Below are 18,898 nucleotides of genomic sequence, written 5' to 3' on the forward strand. Positions count from 1 at the left end.
GTGTCAACAGGATGCTGAATGTGCCCAGTATCATTTCCCCATGGCCATTGAAGTCTGCTGAAGTGTTTGAAGAGTGTGTTAGCCCAAGCTGCCCCCGCCAGCTGCTGGGCCTCCAACACTTCCCACACCAAGGCCCCAAGGCCAAGATGGAGCCTCCAAACTGCCCTTTGTTTTTCAGTGGCTTTTAAGAGACTCTTAGAAGAAAGCATGCTTCCGGGATGCCCGACCGGCACAGAGCAGGCACAAAGGTGCCCGTTGCTGGCTGTGAAGGCAGAAAGAGGTGACTTCCTGGTGCGTTCCTCCCTCGTAGCCCCGGCACCCAGTGCATGCATGCGGTAGGCACTCAATAAATGACTGCTGTTTGACTGACTGATGGATTGATTGATGGAAGTTCCTTGAATCAGTTACCCAGTTCCCTGGAGGCCACTTTGTACGTCTTTTTACATTCTTTGGGTACCATTTCATTCATTCCTTCACTCATTCATTCCTTCACTCCTTCAGCTGTAGCAGACCCCATGGATGCCTTGGTAGAGAGACAGGGCCAGGAAGAACTGGCTCCCAGTCTCACTCGGGGCGCGTGTGGTCTGTGTGATTCTGGGAAGCTCACCTACCCCCTAAGTACCCCAGGCTGAAAAGGGCAGGTAGTGAGCTGCACTGAGCTGCTTCCTCCCTTTGCCAGTGAAGGCGCAGGTCTAGACCTGCTCTCTACCCATTCCACGTGCCAAGCACCCAAAGCTGCAACATGCCGTGCCCTCAAGGGCTTCCATTCTAGGAGGCTAAAGGTACCCCAGAAAGAGGTCATGTGGTCACATTCCAGCTTGTCATTGTCTAACTCAGTTTCCCCACCTGTAAAAGGAGGGGGTTGGGCAGCAGGAACCCCGATGCCCATTCCAGCTGAGCCAGCTGCATCAGCCCCTCTCTGTGGCCTTTCTTTAGGCCTCTCGGAGACCATGAGGGTCGTCTGAAGGTGACGGGGACGGTTGGTCCACGCTGGCTCACGGGACCGTGGCCGGCAGAATCAGGGGGCTTCCTGTAGGAGGTGAGACTGAGCTGGGCAGACAGGAAATCTTGCCGCTCTCTCACACCATCCCTCGCCCTTCCAAAAGCACAGATGGGACTCCTTCCCTCCTTCCTCGATGAGGGTTGGGATCCCGACCCCGGGGGAGGAATCCTGCCAGCAGAGGCCACTGGAGCTCCTCTGGGAAATCACTTCCTAAAACACAGAACATCCCACAGCACGTCCTGATCTCTCTAACTCGATGCCGGGAGCTAGGACTCGGCCAGCCAAGAAGGAATCCTCTGCTCCGGCCTTGGGCTGAGTCACCGGCTGAAGCGGGGAAGGGATCGGCGGGGAGCAGAGACCCCGAGATGGAAGGGACCTCGGAGGCCGCCCGGCCCGGCCTTCTCCTGTTCCAGATGAGACGGAGGGCGCACAAGTACATGAGTCAGAATTTGAACCCACATCCTCGGCCATTCTCAGAAAGCTGACTAATCTGCCAAGCCTGCTTGAAGAAGGAGGTTGGCGCCTCAATAACAGGCCCCAGGAGAGCCTGGGGTCATAGGAATGATCTGGAAGGCAATCTCATCCTACTTTCCCCTTACGGATAAGCCTGGCCCCCAGTCACACGGCAAGTAAGCAAAAGAATGAGGATTCGAACCTTTGTCTCCAAGTTTATCATTCTCCCCCCCCACCAAGATGGCGTCTGGCTGTAGACCCAAATAATAATCCTAGGCCCTCTCTCCTGGGGGAAGGATCTCGGGCTCATTTGGCCCAGATGGCCCCCGACAGGTCTGGTTTAGGAGCGGAGCACCCGCCTGGCTCCCTTCTCTAGGACCCTCAACAAAGGCTGGCCCGGGAGCAAGCATCCGGCCATCTACCTCCTCTCAGCCTGGCACAGGGGGCACAGAAAAGCCCGAGCCTGCGGCCCCTGCCCTCTCACTGCTCTGTGGAGAAGGCTCGGGAGCAGCCTGGCGTGCCTCTGAGCCTTTATCGGCAGACCCCAGACCCCCATTCTCCACGGGATCTCCATCCTTTTTCTCTCTCCTTCCTCCTCCCCCCCCCCTCCCCGTGCTTGCCCATCTGTCACCAGTGTATGCTCCTGGCCGGGCCCCTTGGGCCATCCCCACGATTCACGAGCTTGCACCCACCCTTTATCCCAGCGCCGATAAAGATGCTGTCTGGGCCTCCCTCTGCCATTTACTCCTGCGCACAGGCTCGCCCCTTGTAATTAACAGCATTTATTGGGAGCTTTCGGATTTGCAGAATGCTCTGCAAACACTGTCCCATTTGATCCTCAGCACCACCCTGGGAGGGAGGTGTCTTTATTATCTCCATTTTACAGATGAGGAAACTGAGGCAGCCAGTTAAGGGGTTTGGGGTAAGTCAAACAGGACCCAGCCCAGTGCCCCCTAATGGTCAGAGCAAGGATTGGCACTTGGAGCTCCTTCCACCGTGGTTTTCGTGGGGAAAAAGAGTGGGGCTAGTTTCAAAGCACCTCACTCCAGACTGAGCCTGGGACCGTAACCACAGCCAGGCCCCTCACTGGACTACAGCGCTTTAATTACGCCCAAGAGAGGCAGACCCGGGTACTGGGCAGGGAGCTTAGCCCCAGAAACCCCCTTTTGTGAGCACCTCACGTAGATCTGTGCAAGCACGGAGAGAGAAGGAGGACGGAGAGGGAAGGAGGGCGGAGAGGGAAGGAGGACGGAGAGGGAAGGAGGACGGAGAGGGAAGGAGGACGGAGGGGGAAGGAGGACGGAGGGGGAAGGAGGAGGGAGAGGGAAGGAGGAGGGAGAGGGAAGGAGGAGGGAGAGGGAAGGAGGAGGGAGAGGGAAGGAGGAGGGAGAGGGAAGGAGGGCGGAGAGGGAAGGAGGACGGAGAGGGAAGGAGGACGGAGAGGGAAGGAGGACGGAGAGGGAAGGAGGGCGGAGAGGGAAGGAGGACGGAGGGGGAAGGAGGACGGAGATCCCATGGGGAAGGGGGGTCCCGGGGTCTGCCTGCCTTGCTCCCCAGCCGGTATCCACAGCTGGAATAAAGGCACAGAGGCAAGCTCCTTAAATCTGAGTGTGGCACATGGGTCTTGGCAGGCCAGAACAAAATGGGCATTAATAAAGACTGAAGAAAAGCTCTACACCTTTCAAACAATCAAGGATGGGGAAAGCAGTTTCTGTGAAAAAAAGATCTGGGGGTTTTAGTGGACCACAAGTCTAATGGGTCAACTGAGGGAAATTGCGTTCAAAGAAAGCACATGTTATCCTGGCTGCCAACATTTCTAGAAGAAAGGAGGCAATAGTGAGGCTTGGAATCCTGAATTCAGTTTTAGGCACTACGCTGTAATGAAGAGACGCTGGGAAGATGAGAAGAAAAAGGGGCAAGGGGAGGAGAAGAGGGGGAAGGGAAGAGAGAGAAAGAGTGAAGGGGGAGGGGAAGAGCAGGATATGAGTGGAAGAGTGGGGGAAGGGGAGGGGAGAGAGAAGGGAAGAGCAGGAGGAGGGTGGAAGAGCAGGGGGAGGGGAGAAGAAAGTGAAGGGGGAGGGGAGGGAAAGGGAAAGAAAGGGGGGGAGGGAGAAGACCAGGAGGAGAGTCGCTCCCTGGGGGGATATTTTCTGGGTAATGAGGCCCCTTTCAAGCCAAATTCTTGAAGAGAGAAGGGGGAGGGGAGGGAGAGGGAAGAGAGAGGGGTGTCCAGGGCAGGGAGACGATCCCCATGAGTCTCTCCAGCTGGGCCGCCCCAGCCCCAGCTACACTCATATACACACATGTCAGCATGGCCAGAGAGAGAAAAGTGTCCAGGGGTGGACCTCCCTCCCGCCCCCGGCCCTCCCCCAACAAGCTGCACCTAAAACTGAAGTAAGTAAACCAACAAAGGACTCCTAGAACTGAGAAATTCTATTTGTGGCCCGTTTAAGGGGCTCCCTTGTTTATAGGATTTATCCCAGACTTTTTATCTAGACGGTACCCCTTCTCCCTGCTGCTAGTCTTTGGTCTGATCCCAGGGGGGAAAGAGGGAAGGAGGAAGGGAAGGAAGGAAGGGAAGGAAGGGAAAGAAGGGAAGGAAAGGAAGGAAGGAAAGGAAGGAAGGGAAGGAAGGAAGGGAAGAAAGGGAAGGAAGGAAGGAAGAAAGGAAGGAAGGAAGGAAGGAAGGAAGGAAGGAAGGAAGGAAGGAAGGAAGGAAGGAAGGAAGGAAGGAAGGAAGGAAGGAAGGAAGGAAGGAAGGAAGGGAGGGAAGAGAAGGAAAGGAAGGAAGGGAGGAAGGAAGGAAGGAAGGAAGGAAGGAAGGAAGGAAGGAAGGAAGGGAGGGAAGAGAAGGAAAGGAAGGAAGGGAGGAAGGGAGAAAGGAAGGAGGGAGAGAGGGAGTAAGGGAAGGGAGAGAGGGAGGAAGGGAGGGAGGAAGGAAGGAAAGGAAGGAGGGAGGGAGGGAGGGAGGAAGAGAGGAACTGAGGGAGGGAGGGAGGGGAGGGAGGGAGGGAGGGAGGAAAGCACATTCATTAAGTGCTGAGCACTAAGACAAAAATACACAAGCCAGACAATCGCTTTGAGATGATCACACCCAAAGCATTTCATTTGGCAGGAGGCACCTGAAGCCCAGAAGGGCCAGGATTTGCTCAGGTACAGGGGTAGTAAGAAGGCTCCCTCTAAAAGTAGCCCCGCCCACAGCCCCCACACTGGCCCAGCTCTTAGGGGTCGCGGAGGAGATGCTTTCAGCTAGGACTGGGATTTTTGTCTCCTTCAGTAGAAGGGGGCAGGAACCCCCCATCGTGCCCACAGTCAGCATCCCCAAGGGTCCTCCCAAGTGCTATCCAGGCCCACCTGGCCCTGGGGGTGCCTGAGCAGTCTGGTGGAACCACGAGTCCCAGCCCAGAATCCTGCTTTTAAATAACTGCAAGAGCGGCGACGTTTCCCTCAAGGCTGATGAAGGCTACCTGTGGACCACCTTGGTCCGGGGGCCTGTGAGATCCATCCCTCCTTGACGGCATTTCCCGTCCCGGCTCCAGAGGGGGGAGGCCATCAGCTGCTGAGGCACCCAGCTCACGTTGGGAAACCCCCAGTTCTTAGGATGCTTCTCCTTGAGCAAATCTAAGTGTCTGGCCCGGACACCCCCTTTCCTCCGCCTGGGGAGATTACTCCTCCACCTTCCCTCCCAGTGGCTCAGTGTACGTTTCAGGGTAAGTAACTAGAAAGGGGACAAGATCCGAGCTCGACGCTCTCTCATTATAGGGACTTTATTCACATTTCCTAATTGATAAAACAAGCAGGTTCCATAGGCCATGGTGGGGGAGGCTCTGAAACCCCAAATCTAAGTCTAAAAGGTCCAAGCATCTAACCCCCCCCCTCACCTTCTGTCCTTGGCTGCTGGCTGGTTCTCAGTGATTTCTATTTCGCGTGCTCAGCCTACCCTCACACCAGACCCATGCTCCGGGATAAGAGCTGCAGAACTGGGGGCTTCCGTTCCAAGCCCTTCACTTTCCAGGGTGAGACTCTGGAGCCAACCGAGCTCCCAAATGGAACGGGAGACAGAGTGGGTTTCGAACCCGTGCCCTCTGCCTGCATCACCCTCTTCGAAAGCTGAGGTCGGGCAGAAATACGCCAACAGGTGCCCTCGTGTACCTGAGAAATCGGCATCTTTGAAAAGTCTCCTTCCATCTCTCTCCACGCCCTTTTATTACCAAGGTGACAGAGGGGAAGGATTAATGAAAAACAGGCCCGAGAAGCCGAAAATAATAAAGCCAAAATGACGGGTTTGATGACATGACGAGTCGGGGTAATGGCCGATCACCCAGGTGTGCTGGAGAGGAGGGACCCGGGGGCAGGAAGGATCTCTCCTAGGGAAAAAGAGAAGCCATTCATCTAAAAGGATGCCTGTCCTGTCAAGAGAAGGGACCTGGGAGGAAGAGTGGGATGGAGTTCCGGGCAGCTTTTGTTTAAAGGATCTCAGTTCTGGAGCTCAAAGGAGCCTCCTGGGGTCCAGCCTCCTGGAAACTGAATCCTGGAGTTACTTGACATCCCCAGCGATTCACAAGGATTAAAGGGCAGGGGTGAAATTCGAATCCAGGTCATCCCACTCTAGCCAGCATTCTCTTCCCCTGCACTCTCACTAAGTTCCACTCAGAGAAGCTCTTTCCTTCTTTTTTTTTAACCACTCAATGGAGCATTCATTGTGGACTCCACTTCATTTACCCCTCATTCAAGGAATAAGACCAACCCTCTTTGATTTTCATCGTGTTTATAAAGCTCTTAGGATCAAAGACTTTGAGTTTGAAGAACACTCAAAAGAGACTGGTTCAAAAGCCAAGTGATATATCAGCAAGCATTTATTAAGCACCGACTATTTACTAGGAACTGTGCTGGAGTGAGGGTCAGTGTCTATGATGTCACTGACATTGGGAAATGGCTCTACCAGTGGCGGTCAGCACCTTTTCTGCAACTTGTCATCTTAAAGAGTGAGCTGTCCAGAGCATTGATTGGTGAAGGGAGTCCTATGGGTCACAAGGTCAGTAGGTGTCAAGAAATAGAACTTTCTGACTCTGGGGCCTGCTCTCGGTCTCTCTCTGTCTCTGTGTCTCTCTGTGTGTCTCTCTCTGTCTCTGTCTCTGTTTCTCTCTGTCTCTCTCTCTGTCTCTGTGTGTGTGTGTGTGTGTGTGTGTGTGTGTGTGTGTGTGTGTGTGTCTCTCTCTCTCTGTCTCTCTCTTTCTCTCTGTCTCTCTCTGTCTCTCTGTCTCTCTCTCTCTTCCTCTCTCTCTCTCTCTCATTCTCTGTTTCTCTCTCCTCTCTTTCTCTTTCTCTCTCTCTTCCTCTCTCTCTCTCTCTCTCTCTCTCTCTCTCTCTCTCTCTCTCTCTCTCTCTCTCTCTCTCTCTCTCTCTTCCTCTCTCCACTACTATCACTATTAAATCCTGAGGAAGAGGGAGAATGTACTCACAATGTATATTTATCAGTGCTTGGAATATAGTAGGTGCTTAATAAATGCATGTTGATTGTTGGGCCTAAACATAAGAGAAATTGTCAACAGAATAAGAACAGCATCATTTTAGCAGAGAGGCCCTAGCTGAAAGTGAGGCCAGTAAAAGAAAATAAATCAAGCCCTAATAAAGCGTTTACTCTGCAGTGAACACCACTCTAAGTGCTGGAGAGTCCACAAGGAGCGATCTGAGGCAGCAATCAGAGAGTCTGGAGGGAAGGCCAGTCTCGCTTGGCCAGGGGGCCGTCTCCAATGGCAGGAGCGGGTGAGGATCTCCAAGGGAGGACCAGGGAAATGTCCCAGAAATGGCAGGACCACCATGGTCCCTGCGATCTGTTCCTGTGCTGTGTCCTGGCCCTTAACCATTTTTACTCGAGTAACATCCCTCACTCTGCTCCTCGCCAGCTGTCTGACTCAAAAAATCACTTCATTTTTCAGAAAAATCACAGATCTGACTCGGCAGAGAGCCCGGCTACACAAGAACCCCTTCTGCAGAGCCTTGGCTGGCGGACCCCCCGCCCAAGGGGACAACCCACTACTCTCGGGGACACCCAGCTGCCTCTTCTTTCTGGATCCATTGGAAGACATTGGGCCACTCTTCTCCCAGGTGACAACGGAGAGTCTCCTGTCCTCCCCCTCTCCGGCCTGGACACCCCTTCCTCCATCTGATTCTCATCTGGGGAGATTCTCCCCTCTCCTCCCAGTGGGACAGTGTAAGCAACTAGAAAGGGGAGGGGAAAGGGGGGAGGAGGGAAAAGGGGGGAGGGGGGAAGGGGGCAGGATCCCAATCTTGCTTATCCCATTACATGGACTTTATTCAAATTTCCTAATATGTAAAACCAGCAGGTTCCATTGGGCCATGGGGGGGGCCTGTTCTGAAGCCCCAAATCCCAGAAACTTTAAATTCTCCCCCACTCCCCCCAGGCCAGCTCCAGGGGGTGATGAACTGCAGAAAATCTGCATTTATCCCAGCAGCCCCTGCAGGTCCCAGGAGGCTCCAGAGACTCTGCCCTAAAAGGAGCCCAGAGACTTCTCTCCCATTCAACGTGCCCAAAACTTCCTATTTCCTGGGTGATCCTTACTGCAGGGAGGCGGCAACTGGCCTTGTGGTCCCCCGTCAGGGGGCTGCCCTGGTCCCAGCCCCAAGGGGACCGCGATAATTTGTCTTGTTTGGGGCGTGTCAGTCAGTGACCAAGCACTCCCTGAGAGCTCGGGGCACAGCAGCAAACTCAAGGTCCCTGACCTCAAGAAGCTTACAGTCCAAAGGGAGGAGGGAATTTCTACAAGTAGGTGACTACCAGTACATGAAGGCAATGAGGCAGGGGGACAGGCTCCTGCAGAAGGGGGGCCTGGCTGGAGAGCACAGTGGTGCGTGCTGCATCTGTACAGAGGGCCCGCCCCCTCTTTGCTCCCTGCTGAGTGAGCCCGGCATGGCTCTGTGTCTCTCATGGTAGACCTCTGGCCAGTCCTTTCCGATACCATTCCCTTCCCTAGAATGGGCATGGTTTTGTTTGCTCGGTAATCCCCCCCACATACAGTGCCTAGCATAGAGTTGGGCACAAGGGCTCACCCCTGGAAAAGGACTGCGTTCAAATGGATGGCACCCTGGCTTTGAAGACAAAGTCTCTGACTTTGGCCAAATCCACGAATGGCTCTTTCCTTTATTTTCCTCATAATATAAACCGAGGGGACTGGACAAAGGTCTCCTCCACCTTGGAGTCTACAAATGTCTGACGGAGGCAGATCCCGAATGAACCCCAGAAGCTTCTCAAGCATGGGAGTGACACGGTCAGAGCCACTGAAATGCTGAAGAACATTAAAAAAAAAATCAGATATAGAAATAGAGGTGGAGGAAGTTGGGTCTCAGTGGAATTAAGTGTAAGACTACTGGAAAGTTGGGAGGGACCCCAAAGGCACTGAATACCAAACGGAGGGTTTGCTATTTGATCCGAGGCAACAGGGAGCCAGGGGAGTTTACTGAGGAGGGGGGAACACGTTCAGACCCACGTATGTTTTACAAAAACCACACAGCCAAATGGAGGACGTCGGGACTGAAATACATCCTGTCTCTAGTTGAGTCTACTATGATACAGTCATCAGAATGTTCACAAGAAGCTGGGAGGAGAGCCCCCCAAGGAGCCTCACCTTCAGGGGTGACCCGAGGGCTGGCAGAAGCCCCAAAGCCGCCATTTGGCCCATGAGGAAACTGAATACTTTGCCCAAAGTTCTACCACAAGTCAAGAGAGTTGGGTCCAGAGCCAAGAATCCCAGGGCTTGGGAGGGAAGAGGAACCTCAGCCGCCATCTTGTCCAACCCAAAGGCCAAGAAATCTCCACTCCCACACTAGGCTCTGCCACCTGCTACTTGGGAAGTCTCGGGTGGGGTACGTCTCTCCATGACTCAGTTGAGGATGGGACAGAGGGCCTCCACGGTCCCCCCAGTGCTCCTTCTGTGGTCTGGTCCTTCTTTTATCCCATCATTCTTCCTCTCTAGAAAACCCTGGCCCCTTAACTCCGGCCCAAAGAACATCTGGCAGCTGCCTCTGTGCCTTCTGCAACCCCAACCCTAACAAGCCCCCATTTTCATTCCTTTAGCCAATCAAGCAGAGCCAGGCTCTCCCCACTGACACAGCCCCCATCCCACCCCCAGACCCGAGCAGCCCCAAGGGGTGATAGGGGTCCTCGGCCTTGTTTTTCCTGCTCGGGATTTGTCAATGACTAGCAGAGCACCTCAGGACTCTTTCCTCCAGACATTACCCCTTCCCTTTCAAGTCGTTCTCCGCGAGATTATTTGGACACTGGGACTAGGACGGTCAGGTTTCACATGCGGTCCAGGCAATGCAACATCCCCCAATGAGAATTCTGGAATTACACTGGGGGGGGGGGGGGGGCGGGCCCTCCGCCAAACAGTTTGAAGTTCTGAAAAAGCCTTTGTTTTAAGAGGCTGCAAAGCTAAACCTTGGAACCCTCAGGCCCAGCTCTGCCGACCCGTGGCCTGCTTTGAACCAGACACAGGGACAGGGGGGCACTTGTTGGGTGGGTGCCCAAGACTTCATTTTGGAGGCTCCCCCGGGCACCCCAAGGTCAGAGTCCCAGCGCAGTCCAGCAATCCCTTCTCCAGCATAGAAATGTCAGGCTTACTCCCTCTCTGCAAGGGTGTCCTCCAGGTGAGCTTGGGGGTCATCAGTGAGCCCAGTGGGAGCAGATACATGGCCCCTTCATACTCTGTGCTCTCAGTTATCTATATTCTCTCATCCTTTCCAGCTCTAACACTATTATTTTTTCTATTCTAATAAAAATAAATTAACAAATGTTTGTGCACTCATGCTAAACATTGGGAGAGCTCTGTTTATGGGTGTTTAATAATGGATCTCATATCAAAACTCCACAGAACCTCCCTTCAGCTTAATAGTCTTTAAATAAGAGTCTAAGCCCACTTCCCACCGTGGAAGCCCCCCGGTACCGTCCCATTGCCTCTCTACTCGTTGCATTGCCTCTCTACTCGTCGCATTGCCTCTCTCCTCGTCGGGATGGGATGTGCAACTGCCTGGCTCTGCCCAGATCGGCCCCTTAAATTACCTGCCTCTTTTCTCTGGAGATTGAGATCAGGGGGCCCCGGCTTTGGGGCAAGGTGAGCTGGGGGAGGGGAGAGGGAGAGAAGGAGCTCACAGGTGTTAAAAGAGCCAAGAACAGAGCAAGCATCCGGACACATTTCCCTGCATTGTGAAAAGCAATGGATGGCCCAATTAGCCCAGTCCTAAACAAACCGGAGCCCCGAACTGCACTTACTGTAACAAAGAGAGCCTCTTTTGACTGCTGTTTATTTGTATTTTGTATTCGTTAGCTTTTTAGATATTCCTGGCATGCAAGTCCAGCTCTCTCCCGAGCAGCTGCACTTAGTTAAGAATTGCTTCTTCTTTCTTCCCCTTTTCCTCCTTCTCCTTGGGCCTAGGAGACTATTCCTTTATCCGTCTGTGTCTCAAGAGCAGCGACTCAGGTCAGACCTCCAGAACAACTTCCTATTGGGCCAGGAAGTTTTAAATAAAGACTTCCTTGCTGCTGTCTGTTTTAGCAACCAGCAAGTATTTATTAATCTCCTAATGTGTTTAGCCCAGCTGCCTGGCACGTAGTGGGCACTTAATAAATGGGTTTTTACTAGATCCAAAGCTCAAGGATAGTTTGAGCTGAGAATGAGCCCAAAACAAGTAATTATGCACACTAAAGAGCAAAAAAGGATCAAAAGAAGACACAATGCTCAGTGGGAGTGGTACCTGCCCCAGAGTCCAAGCCTTAAATTCAAATTCATCCTCTGATAATTATCATACTGATGGCCTGGAGCATTTAAAAGGCTTTAAAGAGTTTACTCATCAAATGAGGAGGAGGAGGGTTTCAAGGGAGTCCTCCAATGAGGAAGACACCCTCCTCCTGGCAGATGTGAGGAGGGTAGGGGAAGAAGGGGGGCAGGGCCACAAGGTCAAGGGGAGAATTTATTTTGCTTAACTACTAATATTTGTTATAAGAAACTAGCTTTTTTTTCTTTTTTTCTTTTTTTCTCGCAGTACCAAGACAGGAAGGGAGAGAAAGAAAAAGAAAATCAATTTATGGAAAAATGAAATGTAATTTTCAAAAAAAGAGGGGATTGAATTAAACAGTCAGTAAAGGTTCCTTCCAGCTGTTAATCTAAGATCCCCTGATGCTCTAGTTCCATAAGGAGGGACATTTGTGAAGCTTTTCACACAAATTATATCACTTGACCTTCAAAGCTATGCAGTGAAATAGACACTATTGCTCTACCTATTTGGCAGTGAGGAAACTGATGCTAATGGCATATATACTTCAACAACAATACTGTATGATGACCAATTCTGATGGACGTGGCCCTCTTCAACAATGAGATGAACCAAATCGGTTCCAATAGAGCAGTAATGGACTGACCAGCTACACCCAGTGCAAGAACTCTGGGAGATGACTATGAACCACTACATAGAATTCCCCATCCCTCTATTTTTGTCCACCTGAAATTTTGACTTCCTTCACAGGCTAATTGTACACTATTTCAAAGTCTGATTCTTCTTGTGCAGCAAAGTAACTGTTTGGACATGTATACATATATTGTATTTAACTTATACTTTCATATATTTAACATGTATTGGACTACCTGCCATCTGGGGGAGGGGTGGGGAAAAGTTGGAACAAAAGGATTTGCAATTGTCAATGCTGAAAAATTACCCATGCATAAAATTTTTGTAAAAATTAATTAAATAAAGTAATTAATCTTTAAAGGAGACTCCATCCACTAAACTCTTCTGTCTTTCTCACAACCTGAATCACGGCCCAAGACCACCATCAATCTACCAGTAACCCACCAAGACCTAGATTTCTTGGAAAGGCTGGCCAGGAGGGCCTCCCAAAGCTGTCCAGTCATGGCTCATTCTAATGGCTCCAGGCCCTGGGAGCTAGCAGTAAATAGAAGGCCATTGCTGGACAGCAACTCCCAAGGGTCGGCTGCAGGAGTGGCTGGGGGCTTGGGCCATCTCCAGGCCTGGCTTGTGCAAGCCCGCAGGGAGGAGAGGTCCCTCTACAGCCCCTGGAAGCATGAGAGGAAGACCCCTGCCTGGCTCCCACCTGGAGAGAAAGCCCAAGGGATACTTCTGATGGCTCAGAGTATGATGTGGACTCTTCCCGGCCCTTTCAGACATTGGGAAAAGCTGTGTGGGGTCAGAGGGTCAGGTTCATATCCCAAATCATTTCTGTCCTAATTTCTTCATCTACAAAAAGGGAAAGGATGGGGATGTGAGCGTGTACACACACACACACACACACACACACACACCACAACTCTCCATGTGTGATTCAGAGCTAGGAATCCTTGGCTCAGAGATTAGGATGCAATATAGCTCCTCAGACCTGCCCACCCCCACCCTCAAGCTAAAGATCTACCTGCAGGAGGAGAAATAGAAAATGGGTCTCTAATTAAAAAGAGAGCAAACTGGGGACCAGGGCGGGAAAGAGCTTAACTCAGATGACTAAGGCTCAAATAAAACAGTAAGCACTTCCACTAGAGAACTTTTTTTCCTAAGGATTAAATGCTGAGTGATAAAGAGAGGAAGGCCAGGGAAGGCCCCAGTGTACCGGGCTCTCCCACACGCACTGTCACTACGAAAGGGTCTGGCCAGATTGGCTTTTTTATTATTATTATTTTTCCCATCATTCCCCCAGGCTGGAATGCCTCCCTGCTCCCTCCATCTCTTAAAATTTCTCATTCCCTTAAAAACATCTTTCCTCTGCCTTTTCCTGACACCCGAAGGGGAGTAGCACCCTCCAAAATCCATTTTGCATTACTTTGGGATAATTCTCCTATAATCTGGAAGGAGCAGGAAGGCAGCCAGGCCTCCTGGAGAGAAAGCCAGCCTCCAGCCAGAAAGCCCTTCCTCCCTCCAGTGCACACTGGCTGCCTGGCCCTGGGCAGAGGGCTGGAGTCCTCCCCATTGCTTCTGGGGAAGGGGCCGATGCCTTGAAGGAAGAAGCTCTTCCTTTCCTGAAATCCTAGGTGGCCCAATCTTCATTCTTTTGTTATTTTTAAAATAAATTTTATTGATTTTTTGGGGGGTGTTACATCACTTAGACTGCCCTCTGTATCCCTCTCCCTTCCCTTTTTAGAGCAGATAGACATTTTAAAGTGGGAATTCTTAATCTGGGGTCCCTGAACCTGTTTTTAATTTCAGGGTGACTATTTGGACAAAATTGGTTTCCTTTGTAATTCTATGTATTTTATTTTATGAACTTAAAAACACAGTTCTGAGAAGGGAGTCTATGGGCTTCCCCAAGTCCCATCTCAGCAGCCCTTGCACCTCAGAAAGGCCTCAAAACCAGGCAAGCCCAAAGGGGAAATTCGAATTCTGCCAAAGGTGTCTGGGACTTTAAAAAAAAAGGTTAAAAATCTCTGCTCTGTAGGATGTAAAGAGACAGAAACAGAGAGAGACAGACAAAGAGAGGCAGAAACAGAAGAGAGAAAAAGGCAGAGACAGAGGGGACAGAGACAGACAGACAGACACACAGAAACAGCTGCCAGAGAGACAGAGACAGAACAAAGGCAGAGACAGAGAGACAAAGGCAGAGAGAGGAGACAGGTGAGTGTGTTTGTGGACACGGTGGACTGTCATTCCCCTATTCTCTGTAGGGTCTGGCTGTCACACAGACTGAGACTGGTGATTTCTTTGGATTTTTAAAGAGAAAGCCGTGACAGCATTTTAAAGTCAAGGCTGCAGGCACACTCCCATTGTGATGGTCTTTCTTTTTTTCTTGGGTTCTGTGCATCACTAAGTGAAGGCAAAGGGGAACTTTGCATGGGCCTCTCCCTTTTCATCCCCCACCATTACCCAAAATGCATTGCATTTGAAATCCCATGAACCTTTTCACCAAACTAAAGGGGAAAGTCTTTCCCCAAAATTAGAATTCCAACCCTCCAGGAATTCTGACCCCATGGATTTCTCCTAACATCACACAGTCTTTTCCCAAGAGATGATGGCCGACTGCTTCACCCCGGCCCCAGAAACCAGCCAGAACCTAACAGAACCGACCCAGAATGGGGCCAGGATGTCCAGGATCACAAGGCCTTGTCTACAGGGGCCCTGTCCACGGCCCTTCTGCCGCCTGAGCGTCCTCCCAGGGCTGGCTCATTGAAGTTATTCAGGATCAGGGAGACCATGTTGGGGCAGGCTGGCACCTCGGCGCTTTCTCCCGGCAGGGAATTCCTGCAGGAAGGAGAAATCCTGGATCCTGGCAAGATACAGGAAGGCCAGCCCCTGGGGGGCTTGTCATCTGATAGGAGGCAGCCGGAGCCGGCCGGAAGGCCCGCCAAGGTAGGGAGTGCTGACATACCTGGAGAAGAGGGGGGCAGGGGAGGAATCTGCCCAGAGATCCACCGCTCAGGGCAGTCCGGGCCCACTGGGCGGCTGCTCCTCGGAAAGTTGGCCTTTAGGGCTCGAGCTCGAGCAGTACAGAAGTCAGATTAAAAGTCGGCTGCCTCCAGATGACACCATTTTACCAAAGGAGGGGGATCGGAGAAACGCTGAGCATTCAGATAGAGAGAAGCACAGAAACTGAGCAGCTCCGGCCTTAAGCTGATTTCATGAGTCACTGGCTGGGGACTGGAGGAGCCCAAGCTGAAACAGGGGATGGAAAACTGGGGCTCGGAGCACTCGGAGATCAAGAAGCTGCAACAAACAGATGCAACAGCATCGGAGGCTGGGAGGACACCCAAGCCTCCTCTAAATAACGGAGGCTGAGACGCCCAAGGCGCCCTTCCGCTGGGTTATCCAACAGAGTTCTTAGGGAGTAAAAGGCCAATGGAAGAGGAGGCAGTAAAGGGGGTGAAAAGCTCCCCTTCTAAGCCTCTGCACTGAGGGAAAAGTGAGGAACCAAGCTGATATCTTCCCAATCCCATTTTCACCTGAAATAGCCCAATTGTAAAAGTAATTCAGGCAGCCTGGTGCAGTGGAAAGAATACTTCATTTGACATCATTAGTCCCAGGTTCAAATCTTGTCAGTCACCTACCTAGTCATAACCTCCCAGACCCTCAGTTTCCTTATCAGTCAGGGGTTAGGCTGGAAGGCCAGCTGCTGATTTAGGATGCTGCTCTATTTATTATGCAGATAAGGAAAACTCGATCACACAATCACCGAGAACGAGAGACCCGAGCGGAACTGGGGATTCTGATCCACCCCGTTCAGACCCATCCCTAGATCTTCTTGGATCTTGATAAATGAAGAGTGGTGCTTTGGCAAATTCCCCTCCATACCCCCAAACTACAGCGTGGGTGAAATGAGTTTTCCCTCCCCTGCAAAGGCGGGATCCCAAACGGTCTCACTAGTAGGGGCACGGGATGAGGGGAGTTTCCCCCAATAACCCCAGCGGCCAGAAATGCTCCTCCAGCCCCTCCCCCTTCCAGTCACATCCAGCCTTCGGTCGGACAGGACTGACAGGGCGCACAGGGCAAGGTCTGGGTCCTAGATCCCTCTAAAAAGAAGCTCCCAGAAAGAGACGCTTTCTTATTCAGGATTCCCAAACTTTCCCCAAACTTCCCGAGCCTCCCCAGTGCGGGCCCGGACCCGGCCTTCCTTCTCCGGAGCAAAGCACTGACAGGGGAGAAGCAAAGATGCATGAGAAAGGGCTTCTCGGCCGAGGAGGAGAGAGGGAGCGCTGGAAAAGAGGAAGGGGAGGAAGGAGGGAGCCAGAGACAGAATCAGAGAAGTGGGGGAGGGGGAGAAAGAAAAGGAAGGGGAGAAGAAAAAGCAAGGGAGGGAGAGGGGAAGGGAGAGAGAGAGAGAGAGAGAGAGAGAGAGAGAGAGAGAGAGAGAGAGAGAGAGAGAGAGAGAGAGAGAGAGAGAGAGAGAGAGAGAGAGAGAGAGAGAGAGAGAGAGAGAAAAGAAAAAGGGAGGAGGGAAAAAAGAGAGGGGAGAGAGAAATGGGAAAGACAGAGAGGGAGAGGGAGAAAAAAATAGAGAAAGAGCAAAAGGGGGGAGGGCTTCCCTGAATGCATGTTAAAAGTGAAGCTCCAGACCCCAGGGGCCTTTAATCAACTTTCCCCCCTCCGACCTCGGAAGAATGGCTCGGCTGTGTCCCCGGAGAAGGCCGATCCCCCCCGGGCTTATTGTGTCTTCGGCGCAGACAGAGCGCGGCCGGAGTGAAGCTCCCCGCAGGGAGGGGACTCCGCCGGCCCCGCTTATTAGTTTTTCTCTAACTGTTGCGATTGTCTTAGGAGATTACCCAGAGGCAGGATGCCGGAGCGCGGGGCTGCCTGGAGCCCCAGGCCCGCAGCCGCGGGGGGGCGCTCCGGGCCGGGGGGGGGGGCGCTCCGGGCCGCCGGGGGGAGGGGGGGCGCAACGCAGTTCGGCCCCAAGAGCTCGGAGCGGAAAAAGAAAAGCAAAATTAGGGAGAGGTGGGAGAGGCTGAGGGATGAGAAGTGGGGGCCACCGGGAGGCGCGGGGCGCGCGCACTCATGAGCGCGCGCGTACACACACACACACACACACACACACACACACACACCACCCCCAACCCATCCACGTTTCCTGCCCCCGATGACAGCTGCTAATTCCACCCGGGACAAGGTCCCGGCTCCCACGCGCAGCCCGCCACGGCCAGGCCAGGGCGTCCCCGGGCGCGAATCGCCGCCTTCCTCAGCCTCGGGGGTCCCATTTTGGGGCCACTCCAGCCCCGCCGAGTGGGGAGCCATTCTCAGGTGGGGTAGGATGGGGGCGGGGAGGAAGGCGGCTGACTGGGCTGGGGAGGGTCCGAAGCAGCGTGCCCCCCTCCCGCCCGCGGGCCCCGCGGCGAGGCGATGGGGCGCGCTGCCCTCAGAGGTGGCAGGCTGCCCGCGCGGACCCTGGCCCGGCCCCCGCCCCTCTCCTCGAAGCCGGACCGCAGGCTGCCCGGAGGAGGCGGCCGCGCGGAGCCCCAGCCCATCCTTCCTCCTCCGGGTCCCCGCAGTCCGGCCGGAGGGCTGCCCGGAGGAGGCGGCGGGCTGCCAGCGCGGACCCCCGCCCACCCCACCCCCTCCCGGCTCAGTCCCGCGGCGGGCGCCTCTTACCTTGGGCTGCTCCGGGGCGGGCCAGCAGGATCGCGGCGTGCAGGACGAGCAGCGGGAGCGCCGGGAGGGAGCGGGCGGGCGTTCCGCGCCTCCGGCCGCGGCCGGCCCGGGCCATGCCTCCGCGGGCTTGGGGCGGCGCTCCGGCACGTCCACCGGGCTCGGCCCGAGGTCCCGGCGGCCGCCTCTCTCTCGGGGCTGGCCGGGGGCGGCCGCCCGGGCGCACGCACGCACGCCCGGGGCTCGCGGCTCCCTTTGTCCCGGCCGCCCGCCGCCTCCCCGCCGCCGGCCTCGGGCTCCTCCGGCTGCTACCTTCCCCTCTCTCCCCGCTGGCCCTCGCGGCCGCCCCCACCCTTGGCCGCGGCAGCCCCGGCGCCGCTCGGGCTCGGGACCGGGGAGCCGGCGGACGAGGGGGCCGGGGGCTCGGGGCCGGCGGGCGGCGGACGAGGGGCCGGGGGCTCGGGGCCGGCGGGCGGCGGCGCTTCCCTCCGGAGCCGGGGCAGGAGGCGGCGGCGGCGGCGGCGGCGGAGGCGGCGGCGGCAGGGGCGGCTCTCGCGGCCGCGTCCCCTCCTCTGCCTCTCTCGCTCTCAGCCTCCCCAACTTGTCACTTTCCAAAGTCTTCAGCAAAGCGCCCGAGCGCGCCTTGACCAATGGCCCGAGTGGCCGGCCCACCGGCGCCCCCCGCTGGCGGCTCCCGGGACCGGCCAACTCCCCGGCCGGGCTCCGCGCCCACCCCGCCCCCAGACCCCCCTCCACCTACACACGCACCCTTTCCGTTCCAGAGACGCGTCCCGAACACCGAGCCGGAGGATCCGGGCCTCGCCGGAGCGCTCTGGGCGGGGGCCTCGCGCTTTACCTGCGCGGTCTCATTCACCTGGGAAGGAGGCGCTAGTCCCTCTCTCCCTCTCTGGGCCTGTGCTCCAGAGGAGCTTGCGGCCACAAGCTCCACAGTCCCTCCGAGCTCTCCAAATCAGCGCGAGGAGTCCTGCCCGGCCCCCGCTGGAAAGCGGCCGAGCCGGGATTCGAACTCTCCATTTCCCCAAAGCCGGGCAGCCTCCAGGAGGCAGGCGGGTGGGCGCAGGGCAGAGGCCCGGACTCAGGTCCGGCACTCGCTCCCAGCACGGCCAGGGCAGCCCGGGGCTTCTCCACTGCTAAACGCTGATTCAGTAAATAAAGCGGCCTGCTCTGCCTCCCCGCACCGAGGAGAAAGCTTTCGGATCCTTTAGCTGGGTGGAAATCGGAAACATTATATTTGGAGCGGGATTTTGGCTCCGGGTCCTTTCCCGAAAGCTATTTTAGTCGGCGAGTCAGGCTCCTTTTGAGAGAAAAGAGTCCGATTTTGGAACCCCATGA

General features: G+C 54.5%; 1 protein-coding gene across 2 annotated transcripts in view; it reads right to left on the reverse strand.

Moving 5' to 3' along the window:
- Positions 1-18,898, reverse strand: part of ROR1 (receptor tyrosine kinase like orphan receptor 1) — a 337,647-nt gene that overhangs the window by 310,834 nt on the left and 7,915 nt on the right. Inside the window, exon 1 of one of the 2 annotated variants that reach the window (XM_074265747.1) lies at positions 17,549-17,819. The exons of the other annotated variant lie outside the window; for it this stretch is intronic. Within the exon in view, the coding sequence (XP_074121848.1) occupies positions 17,549-17,663 (115 nt within the window). The 5' untranslated portion in view covers positions 17,664-17,819. Of the gene's footprint in view, positions 1-17,548; positions 17,820-18,898 lie in introns of those variants that run through there. 2 annotated transcript variants of the gene reach the window in all.

The sequence above is a fragment of the Sminthopsis crassicaudata genome, chromosome 4 (genome assembly GCF_048593235.1).
Source record: "Sminthopsis crassicaudata isolate SCR6 chromosome 4, ASM4859323v1, whole genome shotgun sequence".
In the NCBI taxonomy this organism is placed as follows: Eukaryota; Metazoa; Chordata; class Mammalia; order Dasyuromorphia; family Dasyuridae; genus Sminthopsis; species Sminthopsis crassicaudata.